The following is a 22961-nucleotide window of genomic DNA, read 5'->3' on the forward strand; positions in this document are numbered from 1 at the left end:
TGTTTGTATTTTGTCTATGTGTGTGTGTGTGTGACACATGTGATAAAAACAAAAAATAAACAAAAATTTACCGGGAGCTAAAAAAAAGAAAGGATGCAATAGAAGAAAGAAATAAACAAAGAAAGGGCGCACAAGCCTGAGATAAAATTGCCGACTAGCTGTGATTGTTGCTATTATCCTTACAACAACATGTTTGTTTATATATGAAGTAAAAATTTTTGCGCGTTTGCTGTTTATCTCTTCACACACAATGTTTCTCTCTCTATATGCCTTCTCTCTAAGACTATCTCTCTCATTTAAATACTTGGCATCACTTTATTTGTTTAACAGCCCTTGTTGTTTAAAAACGGCCAGGATTCATTCATTCAGTTGTTAAATATTCGCTAAACGGTGAACGGTGGTGGTAGTTGTTGTCTTTACTCCACACAATACAAACTAATTTTTATTATTTTTATATTTTTTGTTAAACCCTTGCAAAAATTTTAATAAAAGAAAACAACTTAGAAATTTGCAAAACTGCAGTAAACAAATAAAAAATTTAAATTTATACTTATTTTAGTGTAAAAAAGTAAGTGTAATGAGTAAAAATTTTAAAACGCCTAGATGTCGGCAAATATGTTTGTTTAAGTGTGAATTAAAGAAAGTCCTTTGTTAGAATATTAAGTGCATATTTACACATACATATAGTTAATTTTTGCATACACATGCATTTATTGATTTTTTTTCATGTTTAATTATCCTTTTGCGAGTTTGTAGGCCGTGTATGAAAAAGTGATATGTACGTACTGTCATTTAGATTGGCCTTTTTATATACATATTTAGTACAATTAATATGTATATTAATTATTTGAGATAAATGGACGTTTTACTTAAACTCAAGGACATTTTGTAAGAGCTTTAAGGATAAATGAAATCTGTAAGGAGCATCTTGTAATTTGAAAAGATATATTTATGTACATATGTATGTGTTAGTGCTTAAATGATATTATTTAAAAATAAAAGTTTAAAAAATAGATAAACATTTAATTGGTGGATTCGTGATTCGTGAAAATCAGTTGTAGATTCTTAAATAACGCTTCGAATGAGAAAACAGTATAAATTATGTTTTCAATGAAAACTTCAGTTTTATATGAAATAACACTCCATTTGAAAAATAATTAAAAATCTTTTATAACTTTAACTTTATCCTTAAATATCACTTAAAATGAGTAAAAATCATTGATTGCTCATATTTTCAATAAAAAATCGGTCATAGATCCTTAAATAAAGCTCCAATTAAGGAAATAATGAAAATCAGTGATCACTCAATCAAAAACATCATTTTATATGAAAAACCTAAAATCGGTTGTAGATCCTTTTTTAACATTTTAATTGAGCAAATAGTAAAAATTTGCGTTCACTCATATTTTCACTCAGATCGGCTATAGATTCTTAAATAACGTCCAATTAAAATATAGTAAAAATTTGCGATCGCTCATATTTTCCATTAAAAATCGATTATTATATGAAAACCTTATATCGGCTCTAGATTCTTAAATAATGCTTAAATAGAGAAAATACTGATAAACAAAAATATTTATGGTAAACCTTTAATTCGACTGTAGATCCTTAAACTACGCTACAATTGAGAAAATAGTGCAAATCTGTGATCTGTGTATTTTCCACCAAAAATCGATCTTAATATGAAAAACCTGAAATCGGCCGTATTTCCTTAAATAATGCTCAACAAAATAACGGATATCTGGGATCACTGTGTTAGTTAGTTAGTTATTTAATTAATTAGTTAGTTAGTTAGTTAGTTAGTTAGTTAGATAGATAGTTAGTTAGTTAGTTAGTTAGATAGATAGTTAGTTAGTTAGTTAGTTAGTTAGTTAGTTAGTTAGTTAGTTAGTTAGTTAGTTAGTTAGTTAGTAGTTAGTTAGTTAGTTAGTTAGTTAGTTAGTTAGTTAGTTAGTTAGTTAGTTAGTTAGTTAGTTAGTTAGTTAGTTAGTTAGTTAGTTAGTTAGTTAGTTAGTTAGTTAGTAGTTAGTTAGTTAGTTAGTTAGTTAGTTAGTTAGTTAGTTAGTTAGTTAGTTAGTTAGTTAGTTAGTTAGTTAGTTAGTTAGTTAGTTAGTTAGTTAGTTTCGTTCGTTCGTTCGTTCGTTCGTTCGTTAGTTAGTTCGTTCGTTAGTTCGTTAGTTCGCCCCTCCAGGACCTGTTGTGCGCTGCACAGTGGTATAGGAAAAAAAAAGAGGGAAATAATTCGGTAACTTCTAAACGGTTAATCCGATTTTAATGAAATTTGGTATGCACAAAGAGGAGGTGTTGTCGAGTTTAGGTTTTGAATTTGGACCTTATAGGCCAACCAGGGGCCCGGCGGGGGGTCCTCAAATTAGGACACCTCGGCTATGTTAAATTTTTAAAACGATCCTATTTCTTCATTTGAGTTCCGATTTAAAAAAAAATTTCGTATATAGAATCTCCTCATCGAGCACTATAAAAAATGTCGTCGTAGCAGTAAATTATCTCTTATAGTTTAGGAGATATTCGCATTTGAATATTAAAATTTTAAAATTTTTACCGTCCTTACTTTAGTTTTTTTGATAATAGCAGGTCCAAATATTTCCGATTTTCGCCATTTTTTTTTTTTGCTTAACAACAAGTTTATATACCAAGCAGTGAAAGAATTATGTAAAAATCATGACTGAGTCCAAAGTTATAGGCATTTAAATTTAAAAAATTAAAAAAAGGCGATTTTTTGTCATTTTTTTGGGAAAAAAGTATCTTTTTCTTTTTAAGTTATCTAAAAAGTTTCTAAGAAGATGTATATAGAATTTATACTTTTTGGAAAGCTGACTTTACATAAAATACGATAAATGAAACAAAACCTAAAAATTTTTGATACCGAGGGGACCAGGTCCATCCAAAAAAACCCTATTTTTTATGGAAAATTAAATTTTGAGCAAAAATTCTCAAATCGCATAGTCGATATCAAATTATAGTGACCTGTTTTATATGACCCAATAAGTTCTTAATCATTTTGTAACGGGTTTCGATAACCCCGCCCCTGGTATGGATATAATAGGCAAAAAACCAAAAAATCCCATTTTTGGGATTTTTTAAAACTTTTTTGGGAATTCCGGGATTTCTAATAAGAAAATTCGAAATTTTTATTTAATTTTGGATTTTGAGTAAAAAAATCTACCTAACTGTAAAATTTCATCAAAAAATATTCATAAATAAAATTTTTATTGCAATTTGAAAAATTTGTATCTTCGCAAAAACTGAATAAAAAACATTTTTTAATTTTTTTTAAAAAAAGTATTCCGCGAATTTTTTAATTTACAAAAATTATATACAGTTTTGAAAAATAGACAAAATTACCTTTCCATTGATATATAACATGCCTACCTAATGTTTTTTAAGTGACAAATTAATTAGGGAAAACTCAACATCTTTTAGAAAATTTGCCTAGCACTATTATTTTCATCCATAAGGTTAACTCTTAAATTTGTTACATATATGGATGAAAATAATAGTGCTAGGTAAATTTTCTAAAAGATGTTGAGTTTTCCCTAATTAATTTGTCACTTAAAAAACATTAGGTAGGCATGTTATATATCAATGGAAAGGTAATTTTGTCTATTTTTCAAAACTGTATATAATTTTTGAAAATTAAAAAATTCGCGGAATACTTTTTTTAAAAAAAATTAAAAAATGTTTTTTATTCAGTTTTTGCGAAGATACAAATTTTTCAAATTGCAATAAAAATTTTATTTATGAATATTTTTTGATGAAATTTTACAGTTAGGTAGATTTTTTTACTCAAAATCCAAAATTAAATAAAAATTTCGAATTTTCTTATTAGAAATCCCGGAATTCCCAAAAAAGTTTTAAAAAATTCCAAAAATGGGATTTTTTTGGTTTTTTGCCTATTATATCCATACCAGGGGCGGGGTTATCGAAACCCGTTACAAAATGATTAAGAACTTATTGGGTCATATAAAACAGGTCACTATAATTTGATATCGACTATGCGATTTGAGAATTTTTGCTCAAAATTTAATTTTCCATAAAAAATAGGGTTTTTTTGGATGGACCTGGTCCCCTCGGTATCAAAAATTTTTAGGTTTTGTTTCATTTATCGTATTTTATGTAAAGTCAGCTTTCCAAAAAGTATAAATTCTATATACATCTTCTTAGAAACTTTTTAGATAACTTAAAAAGAAAAAGATACTTTTTTCCCAAAAAAATGTCAAAAAATCGCCTTTTTTTAATTTTTTAAATTTAAATGCCTATAACTTTGGACTCAGTCATGATTTTTACATAATTCTTTCACTGCTTGGTATATAAACTTGTTGTTAAGCAAATAAAAAAAATGGCGAAAATCGGAAATATTTGGACCTGCTATTATCAAAAAAACTAAAGTAAGGACGGTAAAAATTTTAAAATTTTAATATTCAAATGCGAATATCTCCTAAACTATAAGAGATAATTTACTTTATAGTGCTCGATGAGGAGATTCTATATACGAAATTTTTTTTAAATCGGAACTCAAATGAAGAAATAGGATCGTTTTAAAAATTTAACATAGCCGAGGTGTCCTAATTTGAGGACCCCCCGCCGGGCCCCTGGTTGGCCTATAAGGTCCAAATTCAAAACCTAAACTCGACAACACCTCCTCTTTGTGCACACCAAATTTCATTAAAATCGGATTAACCGTTTAGAAGTTACCGAATTATTTCCCTCTTTTTTTTTCCTATACCACTGTGCGCTGTTGGACCAGTGCTTCAGCTGGGAATAGAACCCACTACCTAAGGTCCACCAGACTGCAACTCTAACCTAACAGGATTTTCATTAAATCGACCTTTAATAACGCTTTAATAACCTTTAATAACGCTTTAATTAAAATCTTTGATCTAAGTATCATATTATGATACTTTGGAACTTGTATTGTCAGTTCCATTTCTTTCTACAAATAGAACATTCAATAGGTAAATTTCTTATCATAAACATTTTCAAAGAATTTGTTTTTGCAAAAAATGAAATTGTGACCTTTAATATTATAATAAATTTATAAATCAATTCTCAATTTAAATATTTTTGAATACAATAACAATTTGATTGTGATTGTTTTTAGGCGATCAAATTTGGTGATCTTTCCCCATATTCTGCCGGGCAATTACACGTAAGCGCATTTGTAATTGAATTATTTTTACTTACTTACATTTTTACTTTATCTACTCATATTGCAACAGCAACCTTCGTTCAATCTGACATTTTAAGAATTTTAAATAAATTTGTATGCAGTTTGCATAAATTATGGCAAAGTGGACACACAATCATATTTTTCTATTAAGATTTTTTTCTATGACAGTTTTATGCAATTAATTATTTAATAAAGAAACTGAATGAATGCATTAAGAAAAAATAACAACAATAAGAAAAAAAATAAATAAATAAATAATACAAAAGCTCTTTAAAAATGAGAGCAAAACACCAAGAGAGTTCTGATCATGAAATATTCTCAGCGTAGACAAAAGCCATGTGCACCAATGAAAGGAAATCCCAGCGAAATTTTTAAAAAAACATATACATATATAGTTTGTTTTTAAATAATATTTAATAACATAATAAATATAACATTAATAAGCGTCTTTTGACTCTTCAATGAATAACTTTGATTTAAAATTCCATTTTGTTGTTGATTTCAAAATGTTGCTGGGTTACTTTAAAACTAATTTCAATTTTGTTATATTGACACAAATATTCTACACCCATGAAAGGTATAAATTTTCCTAACAAAATCAATTTGCTGTGATATGATTAATGCAAAGATGGAAGTTTTCAATGGATTAAACTTTGAAATTAATGAGCTTATAATAATCCATATTAAATGAATATCGTTTATCTTTCAAAACTCTCAATTCCGCTTACAGAAAAGTTTTAATGAAAGTTAGAATCACATTTAAATGATCATTAGTTTCCTAGATGGTTAGTTGAAACATTGTAAGTTCTTGAATGTAAATAAAATTATTAAAAACACATTCCCATCTTAGCGATCTAACATTCAAGTTTTTTTGTTGTTTTGTCTCATTAAAAAAAAAAACATAAAATTTAAATAAAAATTCATATTTCTCAATCTCACAACACTCAATAATTTTTTTTGCAGAGACAAACCAAAGTATATTAATAAAGTAGCGACATCTCTTGTTGTACAACAACATCTACAACAACCACATGTATTTTGTTTTTGGAATAATTTAAGATTGTGTCAAAATTAAATTTCCTTGAAAAACAATGTGAACAAAACATAAATAAAAAATATTACTTTTAAGTTAAAGATATTAACGATTTAATTATATTATTATATATTATACAATTTATTACACTTTTAAACTACTTTAAAACCACTTTTAATTCACTTTTTCAACTTTTCACAAATTTTAACAAATAGCAAAACACAATTTGAAAATGGCGACGTAAACAATGTTAACAATTTTCAAAACAAACTTTGACAATTTGCTTCATTTATCTAGTTTAAAAAAAATAGTCAGCTGTTCAAGTGATGCTACTTTATTAATTTACTTTGAGACAAACTCTCGTTTTCATTGCAAAAACAATGATAGTGTTGACAATTTTTGCATGAGAGAAAACAATGATTTTAAAATTGATGAAATTTTTTGAAATTATAAGTATGACTTTTTAACTTATCGGAATCATGAGAACAAGTTCAAATTTATATCATGAAATCATAATTAAAAATAAAAATTTTAAAAAGATCACTTTGAAACCGAATTAGCCTAATGAGAGTTAAAATTGTGATTTTAATACATATTTAATAGATCTTAGATCAATACATAGCATTAATATTTTAATAATTTTTTGTTCGTCGGCTTCGGCAAATCCATTTTGGGTTTTCAACATTGATGTCACGAATAACAAGAAAAAGAGATGTTAAATCGCACGACCTTGGAGGGTAATTAACAAATCTTTTGGACCAAAAACATCGGTTTAATCGATGATTGATTTTCAAAGTCAGAATATACTGATCGATATTTTATTCTAAGACGATTTAATCATGTCTGGGACTCAAATATGGGCCGAATGACCGCATACATGATTGTTGGAAATTGATCGTTATTGAGAGAGATGATTTAATTTGATATTTAGCAAGGAATTTGGAATCCGGTAGGTTACTAGTTACTGTTATAGTATGGTTGAGCGGAAGTGGTGGGTTCGATTCCCACTGAGGCACTGGTTAATGCAGGCACAATAGGCCCTATAGAGGCTTATTCGGTGTTTCCTAGATCGGTTAGGTAGTTAGTTAGTTAGTTAGTAAGTTAGTTAGTTAGTTAGTTAGTTAGTTAGTTAGTTAGTTAGTTAGTTAGTTAGTTAGTTAGTTAGTTAGTTAGTTAGTTAGTTAGTTAGTTAGTTCGTTCGTTCGTTAGTTCGTTAGTTAGTTCAGTTAGTTAGTTCGTTAGTTCGTTAGTTCGTTAGTTCGTTCGTTCGTTCGTTCGTTAGTTAGTCGTTCGTTCGTTCGTTCGTTCGTTCGTTCGTTCGTTCGTTTCGTTAGTTCGTTCGTTCGTTCGTTCGTTCGTTCGTTCGTTCGTTCGTTCGTTCGTTCGTTCGTTCGTTCGTTCGTTCGTTCGTTAGTTCGTTCGTTCGTCGTTCGTTCGTTCGTTCGTTCGTTCGTTGTTAGTTCGTTCGTTCTTTCTTCAGTTGTAGTTCGTTCGTTTTTTCGTCTTCGTTCTTCGTTCGTTCGTTGTTCGTTCGTTCGTTCGTTGTTAGTTAGTTAGTTAGTTCTTCTTCTTACGTTCGTTAGTTCGTTTCGTTAGTTTCGTTAGTTAGTTTTAGTTAGTTAGGTGCGAATCGAAACAGGCTCTCTTTACAGACAAGCTACTAAAATTTTACTATCTTCTAAAGAGTTTGGCCCATAATGAACAATACCGAAGTTTTCACAACTGGGTCCTAGCACTTATGGAAATTTATCGTCATTTGAGAGATGATGATATACGATATCGAACAAGAAATTTTAAACATTTCAACTTAATTGTGATATCGAAATGCGTTTTCATTACGGACGCTTATTCGACTACGTATTCGGCCCGCTATATTTACACATTTCCTGCATATAATGGAGAAAAGAGCAAAAACACTCAGTTTGAAGTTTTTATTCGACTAAAAAACGCCAACTACGCCACACTTTAAAACTGTACATTTTTGCTCTCCTAACTTTATTAAATTTGTTTACGAAATTCTCATTTTTTTGCTCTATAATAAAAACATTTAAAAAAATTCAGCAGATATTTAGTATAGTTAAATCCAAATATACAAGAAATACAAACATTTCCCCATCACTTTTGTTTTCTATTTTTCTTATTTGGTGGGAGATTGTGAGTTTTTCAAATGATTTCGTATAGAGTCTGCACATTTTAGTTGTAATTATGCGCTTAAAGCAACAATTACTAGTTTTAAACAACGGAACAGACGGATAATACTATATATATATAAAAATATAAATTTATTAGATAAACAATTATATTAACAAAATATTTTGAAAAAAAATAAACAAATTAGATACTTGTAATTATCAAGGAATGAAAAAATATGTAATAAATGTTGAATTATTTAGCTAAAATGATTTGTGAAACTAATTTGGCTAGCAAGACATATTGAGAAAATAAATATTAAATAATAAATTCTAAAAGGTAAAAATATTTATTTCAAATGCAAGGTATTTTAGGTGCTAATAAGTGTGTGTGCGTGTGTGTGTGCGAGTTTGTGAGGTGTCAAATAAATTGAAATCAATTAATTTCTTTTAGAAAAAATAAGTTACAAAACCCAAGTTATAAGTTAGCTTAATAAATCAATTGAAATGTGTAAATTAGGAAAAATATATTTCTAGGAAATCTTATATACCAAAGATATATCTCCCTCTTATAGATTCTTCGAGACTGTTATCCAAAACCAGTAATAGAATATTGATATAACAAAAGTAGTTCTAAATTCTGAAGCAATGATATATGTATCTTAAATTATTATTATTATTATGTTTGCTGGGACTAAGCTTTTGTACTAAGTATACAGCATCGAAATACTAAATATTTTACTTATTTTTTTTAGACAATTTTATAATTTAATTACAGTTACTTTTGTTAATATCAATATATTGTTGACGTTTCATGTTACACAGTTTTAACTCTTTATTTTAATAATGTATTATATTTCTTTAAAATATAAATATAATAAACATAATTGCAATTTTGTGTGTAGTAGTAATATTTTTTAATTAAAGACATGCAAATTATACTGTTATTATGTAATACTTAAAGAAAATATTTAGAACACCAAACAAGTTTCGAAAAAACGGTTTGTTTACAAAATTTAGTTTCAAAATCATTAGGTGAGGGAAAAACTAGAGGAATTGAATCTTCAAAACTCTTGGGACCAATATCACAACCTCTGGTTATCGTTTCATCGGTAAAAATTATTTTTGTAAAGAAACTGTCAATTTATTGTTAGGATAAAATATAATCAGACATTGAGAAAATGGGGGTTGATTATTTAAGAGCTAGACATTGACATAGACTAGATCAGATATAGACTACATAGATACAGACTAGACTACTGACTTTATCGAAATTGATGCCAAACATTGGTAGACCACGTCAGTGTCGGAATATATTAATCTCGAGATTCACAGCCTCGGTGATTCTACATGGAGCACCAATATGGGTGGAATCGGTAAGAAACTTTTCAGTATTCTGAAGAAACTGCCTAAAAGTTTGTAGCGGATATCAATGGAAACTGCAAGCGTTGTCGCGGGAATTGATATATCAGCGAAAGAAGAAGAATAGCCGATTACAGGCTAACCTGCCCCCCAATACACAGCAGTCCCGCGGTGTATTGGGACGGAAGGTAGAACATAGACTAGACTAGACTATAGACTAGACTATAGACTAGACTATAGACTAGACTATAGACTAGACTATAGACTAGACTATAGACTAGACTATAGACTAGACTATAGACTAGACTAGACTATAGACTAGATTATAGACTAGACTAGACTAGGCTAGACTAGACTATAGACTAGACTATAGACTAGACTATAGACTAGACTAGACTATAGACTAGACTATAGACTAGACTATAGACTAGACTATAGACTAGACTATAGACTAGACTATAGACAAGACTATAGACTAGACTATAGACTAGACTATAGACTATACTATAGACTAGACTATAGACTAGACTATAGACAAGACTATAGACTAGACTATAGACTAGACTATAGACTATACTATAGACTAGACTATAGACTAGACTATAGATGAGACTATAGACTAGACTATAGACTAGACTATAGACTAGACTATAGACTAGACTATAGACTAGACTATAGACTAGACTATAGACTAGACTATAGACCAGACTATAGACTAGACTATAGACTGGACTATAGACTAGACTATAAACTAGACTATAGACTAGACTATAGACTAGACTATAGACTAGACTATAGACTAGACTATAGACTAGACTATATACTAGACTATAGACTAGACTATAGGCTAGACCAGGGCACTCTTAGAAAGGTGACTGCATCACTACAACAATGCAAAAACAACATGTATTTTGTTTTTCTACTAGAATCAGACTAATGTCAAAAATGACATAAAAAATGTAAACAAACCACATTCTTAACATGTAAACAATAACAACTTTTGACATTAAGCATACTTTACACAAAAATAAAAAATAATCAGCTGCTTTACCGCAGTCACCTTACCTTATTATGCCATGGACTGGACTATAGACTAGACTATAGACTAGACTATAAACTAGACTATAAACTAGACTATAAACTAGACTATAGACTAGACTAGACTAGACTATAGACTAGACTATAGACTAGACTATAGACTATAGACTAGACTATTGACTAGACTATAGACTAGACTATAGACTAGACTAGACTAGACTAGACTAGACTAGACTATAGACTAGACTATAGACTAGACTATAGACTAGACTATAGACTAGACTATAGACTAGACTATAGACTAGACTATAGACTAGACTATAGACTAGACTATAGACTAGACTATAGACTAGACTATAGACTAGACTATAGACTAGACTATAGACTAGACTATAGACTAGACTATAGACTAGACTATAGACTAGACTATAGACTAGACTATAGACTAGACTATAGACTAGACTATAGACTAGACTATAGACTAGACTAGACTATAGACTAGACTATAGACTAGACTATAGACTAGACTATAGACTAGACTAGACTATAGACTAGACTATAGACTAGACTATAGACTAGACAATAGACTAGACAATAGACTAGACTATAGACTAGACTATAGACTAGACTATAGACTAGATTATAGACTAGACTATAGACTAGATTATAGACTAGACTATAGACTAGACTATAGACTGGACTATAGACTAGACTATAGACTAGACTATAGACTAGACTATTGACTAGATTATAGACTAGACTATAGACTTGACTATAGACTAGACTATAGACTAGACTATAGACTAGATTATAGACTAGACTATAGACTAGATTATAGACTAGACTATAGACTAGACTATAGACTGGACTATAGACTAGACTATTGACTAGATTAAATACTAGACTATAGACTGGACTATAGACTAGACTATTGACTAGATTAAATACTAGACTATTGACTAGATTATAGACTAGACTATAGACTTGACTATAGACTAGACTATTGAGTAGACTATTGACTAGATTATAGACCAGACTATAAAAAATTATATTAAAATAAATATTCTAATTATGGTACACCCTAAATGAAAATCTCTTGGATTAACAAAATAACCAGACAGCACTTGTTTGAATTCTACTTTAAACAATTTGTTTTCATTTTCTTGAAAATTGAAATATGTATGTATGTATTTAGAAAATTAAAATGAAAATGTATATTTTTATTTATATTAGACAGATTTTATAGACACAACAAAGAAATTATATTTTTTAAATAAATTTTTAATACATTTTCCTTTTCACATTTGCAGTTAAATAATAAACAAAAAAAAAAGAGAGAAAAAAGAAATATCATGTCTACAATATGACGGATTCAGATGATGATCTAACCCTACTACTGGATAATACAAAACCAAAAATCAATACAACAGATGACCCCACATACAAGAATGCGAAAAAGAAAAAACGCAATAAACTTTGCGAAGACATTAATCGCAATGTGGTGCAGGAGCGTCGTTTATCCTTTAGCAGGAACCCCTTTAAGTTACGTTATCTGTGGAAACGTAAACCCCTCATCTACCTGTTAGCAATATTATTGTTAGTATTTTTAGTTAATTTAACCATATATCGTGATGACGATGAACATGAAGATGACAGTTTATATTTTATAAGCAATTTAAATTCGCATGTGCCGGGCATGAAAGGTATGTAAATATGTATGTAGTATGTGTGCAAACTATTGATGATGATCAATTATGATCTGAACAGAAACAAAGCGGTGGTATGCATGTTATCTTTATAGTTTTACATTTGTTTACGTATTTTTATTTCAATTGCATTTAATTTGTTTTGTTTTCTAAATTGATTTACAGCATGTCATTGAATAAAAATAGAAAAACAATTTTGGTATTGAGGTGTTTTTTTTTGTCTGTAATAATGATGAAAATTTTCTTCCGAGTGCGGAAATGACGATTGCTTTGCAACAGTCTATTGAAAAATAACGCCTCAGACTAATTCAAAAATTGTGTTTCTATTTTAAATACTCATTTTCATTTCTTCATCTTTCACTAAATTTAATTTTAATCTCTTTTTGTTTCTATTAAATAATTTCCACTGATTTATCTTTTACTATTTTGTTTTTTTTTTTGTACTTTTTCTTTATATGATGTTGTTTTTGTGTTTGATTTGTCCTGCAACAAAATTTTGTTTTAATTTATCACTTGTGTATTGATGTTTGCCTGTGAATTCTTGCCGTTAACATTCGCAAAAAAAAATTATTAAAATAAATTCACCAAAAAAGTATTTAAAAATTTAACATCACTAAAAGTCAAGCTTAAAAAGCAAGATGTAACAACTTTAACACCAACTAAAATCGGCATCACAAAAGCACAAATTGCTACAGCAGCAACGAAAAACCGTGTTGATAATAATTTCAAAACAACATTGAAAACTAAACTACTAAATGAAAAACCAACACTTAACACTACTTCTTTATCTTTATCTTCTGATTTTTATTCTAACTCTTCCTTTTCTGCTACGCCTTTGGAATCGTTTAATAACTCTCTGCCACCACCGCCTCCCACAGGTTATTTAGTATGGAGTGAATATTGTAAAATGCCCAATCTAGATCCCTACTTGCCAGAGGTAATGAAAAATTTTCGCCGGGAAAAGTATAAACCCTGTAAGCTGGTCTCACCTTTAACTCGAGTGGATTTCAATAGAACCACAAAACGTTATACACTTTCTGTTGATCAGGAAGTGATACCTGCGTATAGTAAAACGGGCAAACTGGATTGTTGCTATCAGTCCATAATGCGCAATGGCACTGGCGAGAATGCCGATAAAGTTGTTAGGTAAGGTAAGGTTTTTTAATTTGATATTTCATTCCAAAATCCAAAATTTATTTAGTTTTTGCTTTTCTTAACTCATTCTTCTTTCCTGTCTTACGATTTCTTCTTTCTTTTTCCCTAACTAGCCTTTCGGAATGCATGAGTTTTGTTGATAAAACTTCGTTATCGCCTACAATTGATAATATACTGGTACGATGCCGTTCCAATAATCGCCAGGTGTACATTAATGGTTATCCTTTAATGCCAGAACGCAAAGAGATTCGTCAACGCTTAGAAACTTGGAAAAAATATGATGACCAACGGAAGAGGAAAGAAAAAGCACCTAGTGTTTTAATGTTGGGTATAGACAGCATATCGAGAGTAAATTTGGTGAGAGCGATGCCGAAGACAGCAAAGTATTTGTACGATAATGAGTGGTTTGAAATGAGCGGATTTAATAAGGTAAATAGACTAGACTACAGACAATACACACTAGACAATAGACTTGACTATGGTCTAGACCATGGTCTACACTTTAAACTAGAATAGACCATAGGATTGAAATTAACGGATTTAATAAGGAAAGTAGGCTTAAATTATGGACTAGACTTTAGACTCAACTATAGAATAGGCTATAGACTAGACTAGACTATACTGCATACTAGACTAGACTGTAGGCTACACTATAGATTAGACTGTAGGCTAGACTATAGACTAGACAATAGGCTAGAATATAGACTGGACTATAGACTAGACTAGACTAGACTAGAGTATTGACAAGAATATAGACAAGACTATTCACAAGACTAAAGACCAGATTTCTAGAACATAGACCTGACTATAGACTAGACAATAGACTAGGCTATAGGCTAGACTATAGACCTGACTATAGACTAGGCTATAAACTAGACTATAGACTATACTAAAGATTAAGTATAGACTAGAATATAGACTAGACTATAGAATAGCCTATAGAATAGCCTATAGACTAGAGTATAGACTAGACTGTAGACTAGGCTATAGACTAGACTATACTATAGACTAAACTATGGCCTAGACTATGGACTAGACTATTTCGAATAATAGACTATAGTCTAGTCTCTAGAATAGACTATAGTCTAGTCTCTAGAATAGACTATAGTCTAGTCTCTAGAACAGACTATAGTCTAGTCTCTAGAATAGACTATAGCCTAGTCTCTAGAATAGACTATAGTCTAGTCTCTAGAATAGACTATAGTCTAGTCTCTAGAATAGACTATAGTCTAGTCTCTAGAATAGACTATAGTCTAGTCTCTAGAATAGACTATAGTCTAGTCTCTAGAATAGACTATAGTCTAGTCTCTAGAATAGACTATAGTCTAGTCTCTAGAATAGACTAGTCTAGTCTCTAGAATAGACTATAGTCTAGTCTCTAGAATAGACTATAGTCTAGTCTCTAGAATAGACTATAGTCTAGTCTCTAGAATAGACTATAGTCTAGTCTCTAGAATAGACTATAGTCTAGTCTCTAGAATAGACTATAGTCTAGTCTCTAGAATAGACTATAGCCTAGTCTCTAGAATTGACTATAGTAGACTATTGTCTATTCTATAGACTAGACTATTGTCTATTCTATAGACTAGACTATTGTCTATTCTATAGACTAGACTATTGTCTATTCTATAGACTAGACTATTGTCTATTCTATAGACTAGACTATTGTCTATTCTATAGACTAGACTATAGTCTATTCTATAGTCTAGTATATATAATAGACTATAGAGTATACTATAGACCGGTCAATAGACTAGAATATAGATTAGATTAAACTTTAGACCAAATTAGACTAGACTAATGGCTTGACTAAATGGTGGAATATAGACTGGACTAAAAGGCTGAAATACAGACTGGACTATAAACTAAACTAGACAATATAATATGGATTAGATAATAGACAATAGACCAAACTAGATCAGAGTTTATGCTAGGCTATAGACTAGACTTTAGACTACAGACTAGATTATAGACTAGACTATTGACAAGACTATACATCGGACTATATACTAAAATATAGACTAGACCATAAACTAGTCTACACACTAGACTCCTTAAATCATATTAGTAAAAGTTTTATTTCGAATTCTTTATTCATCATTTCCAGATTGATGACAATACATTCCCTAATTTAATGGCCGTCCTAACTGGGATGAACCGTTCTACCGTCATGCAGAAATGTTCACCCTACAAACTGGAAGCATTGGAAAATTGTGATTTTATTTGGAAAACATTTCGTGATCATGGCTATGTGACGGCCTATGCGGAAGATGAGGCCAGCATTAATACTTTTAATTACTTAAAAGTGGGTTTTACACAACCCCCTGTGGACTATTATTTAAGACCATTTCTTTTGGGAGCCGAAAAACATTTGGAGACGAAATTAAAATCAAGTTTAATCGATTGTTTGGGCTATAAACATTCAGCTGATTTTGTTTTTGACTATGCAGTAGAATTGGCCAAAAGATATAAGAATGAATCCTATTTTGGCCTATTTTGGGCCAATACATTTAGTCACAATGACATTAGTGACTGTTCGGCCATGGATGAACATATAATGAATTATTTAAAGAAATTTAAACAAATGGGCACATTGGAGGATACTATAGTGGTGTTTTTTAGTGATCATGGCATGCGTTTTGGTCCGATACGGAAAACTCATTCGGGTCATTTGGAAGAAAGATTGCCGTTTGTATTTTTATGGTTGCCACCAAATCTTAAGCAAAATTATCCCAGTTTTGTGAATGCTTTAAATGTTAATAAGAATCGTTTGACCAATCCCTATGATACACACATGACACTTAAACATATTTTGAGATTAACGGGACGAGTACAAAATGAAACGGTTTTAAGTAAATCAGATGCTTGCCCTAAATGTCAATCTTTATTGGAGCCCGTGCCACAAAATCGTTCATGCCTAGATGTTGCCATAGAGGCACATTGGTGCACTTGTTTGCTGTATGAAAGTATTTATAAAAATTCCAAGACTGTGGTCAATTTAACACATTTGCTTATTGATTATATTAATGATTATGTGGCCAATTTTCATAATGGTACACTAGCCAAGATGTGTGTTCCCTTGGCGTATGATAGTGTGGAAAGTGCTTATAGAAGTACTCAGCTGCAATTAAGTGATGACGGCAAAACTACTAGCACCATTAATATTTATCGCGTGACTTTTTATACCAAACCCAATAAGGGTCTTTTTGAGGCCACCGCTATTTATGATCCTGTAGAGAATTATCTTAAAGTTACGGGTGAGATTAGCCGCCTTAATAAATACAGTGCAGATTCGGATTGTGTTTCAGATGGTGGCGCTAAAAAGTATTGTTCTTGTCATAAGAAAATTTTCTAGCATAAATCATCGGTCGTACATAAAGTAGTTGTGAAATTAGCTAATACCTCATTTAGACTCAGCTCGAATAAAGATCGTTTGAAGGGGTTCCGTTTTAAAACTATAGCCAGAACTTAGTAAGCCATATGTTATACTTTTAAGAGGTACAGGCTATGTTGCAATTATGGAATCCATAATTTCGCTCATTTAAACATGTTCTCGGGTTTGTTGGACCACAATAATTTACAAAAAAATGAATCTCAGATATTTTGCCGAAAAACTTAAAAAGCTTTTCTAAGCTCTTTTGTTTAAACAATATAAAAAAGCTTTTTTATAAAAATGTTAAAAAAAGCTTTTTTTACTAAATTTTTTCTTTTTCGAAATTTTTTCCTACATTTCAGCCATATTGGAAGAAAATAAATTGAAATAGTTTTATATGAGAAGTTTGAATTTCCGTCAGTAAGATTCCCTAACATTTCAAAACATGCTGGAGGTCATGTCATCTATTCGCATAATTTTCTCTCTACTGTACTTGTATATTTGTAAAAAAAATAGTTCAAATAAATTAGTTTATTTTAATAATAACAATAATAATAATATATAAAATATTTTAATTTTTCGCTTATAAATATTGATATAATACTCAAATAGCTTTATTTTCGTATTCTTAATTAAGACAAAAAAAAAAAAAAATATGATAATAAAATGTTAAATTTTTGTAATAAAAAAAAATAGACCGAGTTTAAATTCAAATATTGAATATAAGTTTTCTTTAAAGTTTGCATCTAGGTTTTGGTTCGTAATAACATGGATTAATTTCTAAACAAAATTTTCTTTAATATGGACATCGGATATGTATTCGGCTGAGGACGACAGTCATTTTATTCTTGAAAGCATATGCCACAGAATTGTTGAAGATTTCAGTCCCGATGATATCTGAGGTCTTCAAAAAATTGATTTCAACAAACATACGGACGGACGGACAGACAGACGGACATAGCCAAATCGACTCTGCTATCTATAAGGACTCGGAATATAAATAATTTATAGGGGCGGAAAATTGTACTATGGAAATTACAAACGGAATGACCTTCTCACGAAGGTGAAGGGTACAAAAATAATTAAAAGGGGCCATTTTGAATTCAGTCCAGCTCATGAACGGCCACCATCAATAGTCTTAAAATTTTATACATTTAGTTATTAATTACTAAATGTTACAAAATGTTTGCTGCTTTATTAAGAACAATAATGAATTGCATTTTAAATTTGTTTTGTATTTATACAGGCACATTAATTCACTCATTTTACACACTAACACTCCGTTAAAATTGGTTTAAATGTTTACATTTAAGTATAAAGTAAGTTAAATAATTTCAAATCCATAAAACTCCATAAAATTATAATTAAAACTAATTAGAAACAAATGAAAAATTTTGTTTACCTTTTTATAAATTATCAGCAATAGCTTCTTCCGTAGATGGCGTGGTCTGTAGAGATTCTTCCACTTTTTTAGCAGTTACAGTATCATCATCATCAGCATTTTGTATTGGTTGTGTTATATTTTCAGTAATAGTTTTAGCACTTACAATACCACTGATATTTAAAGTCTCTTTAAAATTGCAACTTTGTAAAGTATTTTTGAAAACATTGAAAAATTTGCGCAAAGGACTTTTCTTATTAAGACTGGCTATGGGGGTACCTTCTGGTAAATGTAGTTCTAAATCCATGCCCATATAATTTGGTAAAGTATTCAGTTTTAAAATACCATTTAGGGTAACCGAAAATTTAGGATCTTGTCTTCGAAGATTATGCAAACGTTCAGTTTGCTCCAAGTGATAGTTCATAAATGAAGTTTGTCCGGCTTTTTGAAAACAGCGATTACTCCATAAATCAATGGAACAGGAAATAAGCCAAACTTGATTAAGTTCTTTGTCTTTAACTTCTTGATCGAGTTTTTGTTGTTTTTGTTGAGAGGGTAGTTCTTTTTGAGATATGTCCATGCGATATATTTTGGTCATAATGATTTCAATAGCCTCTACATAATGTTGACACCAACAGCGCAAAAGTGACTCACCGGCCGGCTGATCTGGATAATGGGCAGCTAGAGTACGTATATCAGCTTTAGAGGGTATGATGGTGTGTATTAATTTGCCTTCACTATTATTTGCATCTGCTGTCTTTGTTTCCGTTATGGGTAATGTTAAATTTTTCAAATCTTTCATTAACTCAGTTTTGGTGTTTTCATTTGTTACTTTCACTGGATTGTCATTAACTTTGATGGTCTCAAATAAAAGCTGTTCATACACTTCAGCCAGTTTAAGATTATTAGGATTTTCACATATTTTGTGGGCATTCCGTAGACATAATTGTATATATTGCTTACTATGAGGTAGTATATTTTTGGCGGTATTTTGATTGAGACAAAAGGCATCCTGTACACACATACAACGATCGATTTGCAAATCATTGGCCTGTTCGCCCTGCAAATATTGGCTAATGGTTCTCAATTGTTTATAATATTCTTCACATATATCTGGTGTTAAATTAGTTTTTTCTATAGATTTGCCGTAAAAGGGTGAAATTACGTGATCTTCGAAGTTAAATTCCTTATAAAAGTTAAAGAATTCTTTTATAAGTTGCCAAGTGGTAACAGCGGTGGGTATTGTGGGTTTATTTTCTTTGTCTCTTAAATTATAGGCATAATTTATGCCCTGCACCATATGAAATTGACAATTCTCTTGCAGCTCTTTAATAGGTTTTAAAATACGTTTATCTTTCTTTACATTAATTGCTTGGTTTTCCTTTAACCAAGGTTGTTGTAAAAAGAATATTACCAGTGTTATTAGACAATAACTGGTCATTGTGTCTCTTCCCACGATTTGTGCATTTTTGGCCCATAATTTAAGAAACAACATTAACTCGTGTATTCTGTCATCGCTTTTAACTAATTCGTAAATGAACTGTGTATTCTCTCGACTACTGGGACACGAAACATTTATATCGATACTAAAGCCAGTGTCTTTATGTTTACACTTTATTATGGGTACCCGGGCTCTACGTATGGCAAATACATCGGTGAAATGTGGACTGCGGTGTAGAAGATTGTTAATGCGATTGAAGGCTAAACGCTGTTGCGAATCGTGATCTTCTTTTTCTTTATAATATTTGTGTCTGGGCGAGACATGCATTTGCGAGGCATCCAAATATATATCAATATCGCAGTCTTATGGTGGGAGGGGGCAAAATGAAAATAGAGTGAAAGATAGAAAGAGGAAAGATTTAGAAAATAGTTAGAAAAAGTTGGAGGGAATAAACAGTTGTTTGAAAATGCCCTACAAAATGCCTTACCTCTCAATGCCAAACCACTTGCTATCGAACCGAATGGATAAATTCTCACAATACCAGCCGATCTCAACTCCTTTTCCATACAAGTCTGTATACGCGTGAATATTAAACCCAAACTATCGGTTTTCATGCAAAACAACTCAAAAATCGTGTGCAATTCTTCACCATTTTTGCACTTTTTCAATTGTTCCCTTAACTGAACACGTTGCGATAATTTCTCCTCGGCATTTAAGCATTTTGCAGTAGCATTTAGTCTTTTTTGTATACGATTTTGAGGATGGTTTTTCTTGTGTAAACTATGTTTGATAAGTTCATGTTTCAGACATTCTTGTATATTGTTAAATGTTACACCACAAACACTACATTTCGAATTGATGGCATTAGCTTCCTTATCGTTGGCCATCGGTGTGAATTCTGTAAATTAAGGAAAAAACTAAGTTTGATTTTTTTAGAAATAACAAGTGATTAGAATTTTATTTAACAAAATTTTGTAGAGAAATATTAAAAATCCATTAGTTGGCCTGTGCGTCGATCAATAACTTTATCAAAATATATAGGAGGAATAGAACCATCCTCCAAACCACTACAGAGTACAACATTATTATCCGAACGATAGAGTTTAAGTTGTTGGGAGTCCAAAACACGTTTTACATTTAAATAGATCAACACTTGACAATCACTACGAAAACCACTAATATTATTAGCTCTAGCATCTGAGGTGGCAAAATGCACATGATTGCGTGACATTCTCTTCAAACCTTCACGCTTTATATCCGGCCAATGTCTTAGGTAGGTACCGTGAACCGCTAAAGGCACTTCTTCCGCTTTTAGAATCTCTTTAAGACACTTATCATCCTTAACCTCTTTTAAAGTGTGACCCTGATTGGCACGTATCTCATAAACTCCACTGTCCTCATTAAACCGTAAGCAGTAACGCCGCTTCTCATCATTATCCACCAACTTTTGAAGCACTTCCAATGTATAGCAATTTCTATAATTCGGATGCTGTAGTATATCATTAACTTTAATAAATCCATTGGCTTGTATGTTTAGACCTTCTTTAATGGCACCATGCCTCAATAGCCATGAAAGTTTCTTACTTAATGTGGTCATGTTGTTGTTGGGTTTATGTTGTTTTTTATACATTTTCTTTAAAGAGTTTTATTTATTTTTTGTTTTTAACACTTACTTTTTATAATTAAACTGTTTATTTGTTATAAAATTTGATTTCTCTTATGAAAAAAACATATGCCAACTGAAAAATCTCAACAATTATTTTCACAAACATAAACTTTAGCTGCTTCTTGCTGCAAAACACACTCACTGTAAGATGTTAACACTGAGGGCAGGGTTTGGTAAACTGTACAGTTTTAGTACTTTTCAACGACGAACCGTTATATTCGAAAAATTATTCATTTATAAACGATTTTTAAGCAATAAACTAATAAAAATGGATATGTAGTAGAATAGTATTTAACAAAAAGTGTTATTCAAACGTTAATATAAACATTAATAAAACATAAATTATTATGGTTAGCAACAATAAAATCAGTCGTAATTTCATAAAAAAAGACTAAAAGGAGCATATTTTGTATTTAATTGAAAAGTAAGTTGTTGGGTAAGTACAAGTCCCTATTTTTGCAGTCCTATTTCAAAAGATAAAATTCGGTGTAAATTTTTTATCTAAATCCACCACTGAAAAATTGGAATTTTTACAAAATTTAACATTTAAAGAAACATCGCTATAAATTATTAAAAAAATGCATATTTACCAATTGTAATACCAAATAATATTATTAAAATCTCTCTTTTCTTTTATTGTTGAAAATAAGCAAAAGATAAGATATTCTTTTGTACTTTTAGTAGTATCGAATAGTAGCAACAGTAAAAAGAATCATGACACATTTTTTATGAATTTTCATTAACAAAATTAATTTTTTTAAAGCATATTCTATATAATTTTTTTTATTACATTAATAAACTTTAGCGTTAATTACAAATTGCATGTGAAATTGAAAGGAGAGAGTTGATAATTGATTAGAACTTTAACTAAAACACAATGACTCTCAGAACAATTTTCGTTAATATATTTTAGTTAGTTTTGATAATAGAGAAGTAACAAAAACAATGTAAATGTGGAAAATTGATTAGAATCGTATAGTTAGATGGTGGTAAATATTGAATTCTAAAGTTCCCTATACAAATTTTAATTCCCTGATTTGTTAGTTAAACAGGGTGTAAAGTGATTAAAGCTTTCAGTTAAGTTGACAGGACGAGGGCCAGGGGGAGGAAAAGCAGGAGGAAGGAGGGAAGAGGAGGCCGACAGCAAACGAACAAACAAACAAACAAAACGAACGAACGAACGAACGAACGAACGAACGAACGAAACGAACGAACGAACGAACGAAACGAACGAACGAACGAACGAACGAACGAACGAACGAACGAACGAACGAACGAACGAACGAAACGAACGAACGAACGAACGAAACGAACGAACGAAAGAACGAACGAAACGAACTAACGAACGAACGAACGAACGAACAACGAACGAACGAAAACGAACGAAAACGAACGAACGAACTAACGAACGAACGAACGAACTAAAAGAACGAAACTAACTAACGAACACGAACTAACAAAACGAACTAACGAACTAACGAACTAACGA

General features: G+C 30.7%; 3 protein-coding genes across 6 annotated transcripts; 1 reads left to right on the top strand and 2 right to left on the bottom strand.

Moving 5' to 3' along the window:
- The first annotated feature begins 384 nt into the window (after positions 1–384).
- On the top strand, positions 385–17618 carry LOC119602827. Of its 4 annotated transcripts, none has more exons than XM_037954581.1 (5): positions 385–568; positions 12061–12453; positions 13050–13602; positions 13725–14040; positions 15719–17611. In XM_037954581.1, exons 2-5 carry the CDS (start codon positions 12114–12116, stop codon positions 16964–16966), a joined length of 2457 nt encoding a protein of 818 aa, XP_037810509.1. In that variant the 5' UTR covers positions 385–568; positions 12061–12113; the 3' UTR covers positions 16967–17611. The 4 variants fall into 4 exon arrangements, with proteins under 4 accessions (XP_037810509.1, XP_037810510.1, XP_037810508.1 ...); XM_037954582.1 differs by lacking the exon at positions 385–568 and adding an exon at positions 8341–8375 and having other exon boundaries at positions 15719–17618; XM_037954580.1 differs by lacking the exon at positions 385–568 and adding an exon at positions 8407–8690.
- A 657-nt stretch (positions 17619–18275) lies between these two features.
- Positions 18276–21611, bottom strand: LOC119602828. The gene is made up of 3 exons (XM_037954585.1): positions 21480–21611; positions 20294–20704; positions 18276–20168 (listed from the first exon to the last, which is right to left on the bottom strand). The coding sequence occupies exons 2-3, from the start codon at positions 20691–20693 to the stop codon at positions 18391–18393; spliced, it is 2178 nt and encodes a 725-aa protein (XP_037810513.1). The 5' UTR covers positions 20694–20704; positions 21480–21611; the 3' UTR covers positions 18276–18390.
- LOC119602831 (tRNA 2'-phosphotransferase 1) lies at positions 20740–21473 on the bottom strand. Its single transcript, XM_037954589.1, has one exon. It carries the CDS (start codon positions 21434–21436, stop codon positions 20792–20794), a length of 645 nt encoding a protein of 214 aa, XP_037810517.1. The 5' UTR covers positions 21437–21473; the 3' UTR covers positions 20740–20791.
- Positions 21612–22961: the final 1350 nt, after the last annotated feature.

This window comes from Lucilia sericata, unplaced genomic scaffold (genome assembly GCF_015586225.1).
Source record: "Lucilia sericata isolate MDLA Ls3-8-SP2 unplaced genomic scaffold, ASM1558622v1 Contig000256F_arrow, whole genome shotgun sequence".
Taxonomy (NCBI): Eukaryota; Metazoa; Arthropoda; class Insecta; order Diptera; family Calliphoridae; genus Lucilia; species Lucilia sericata.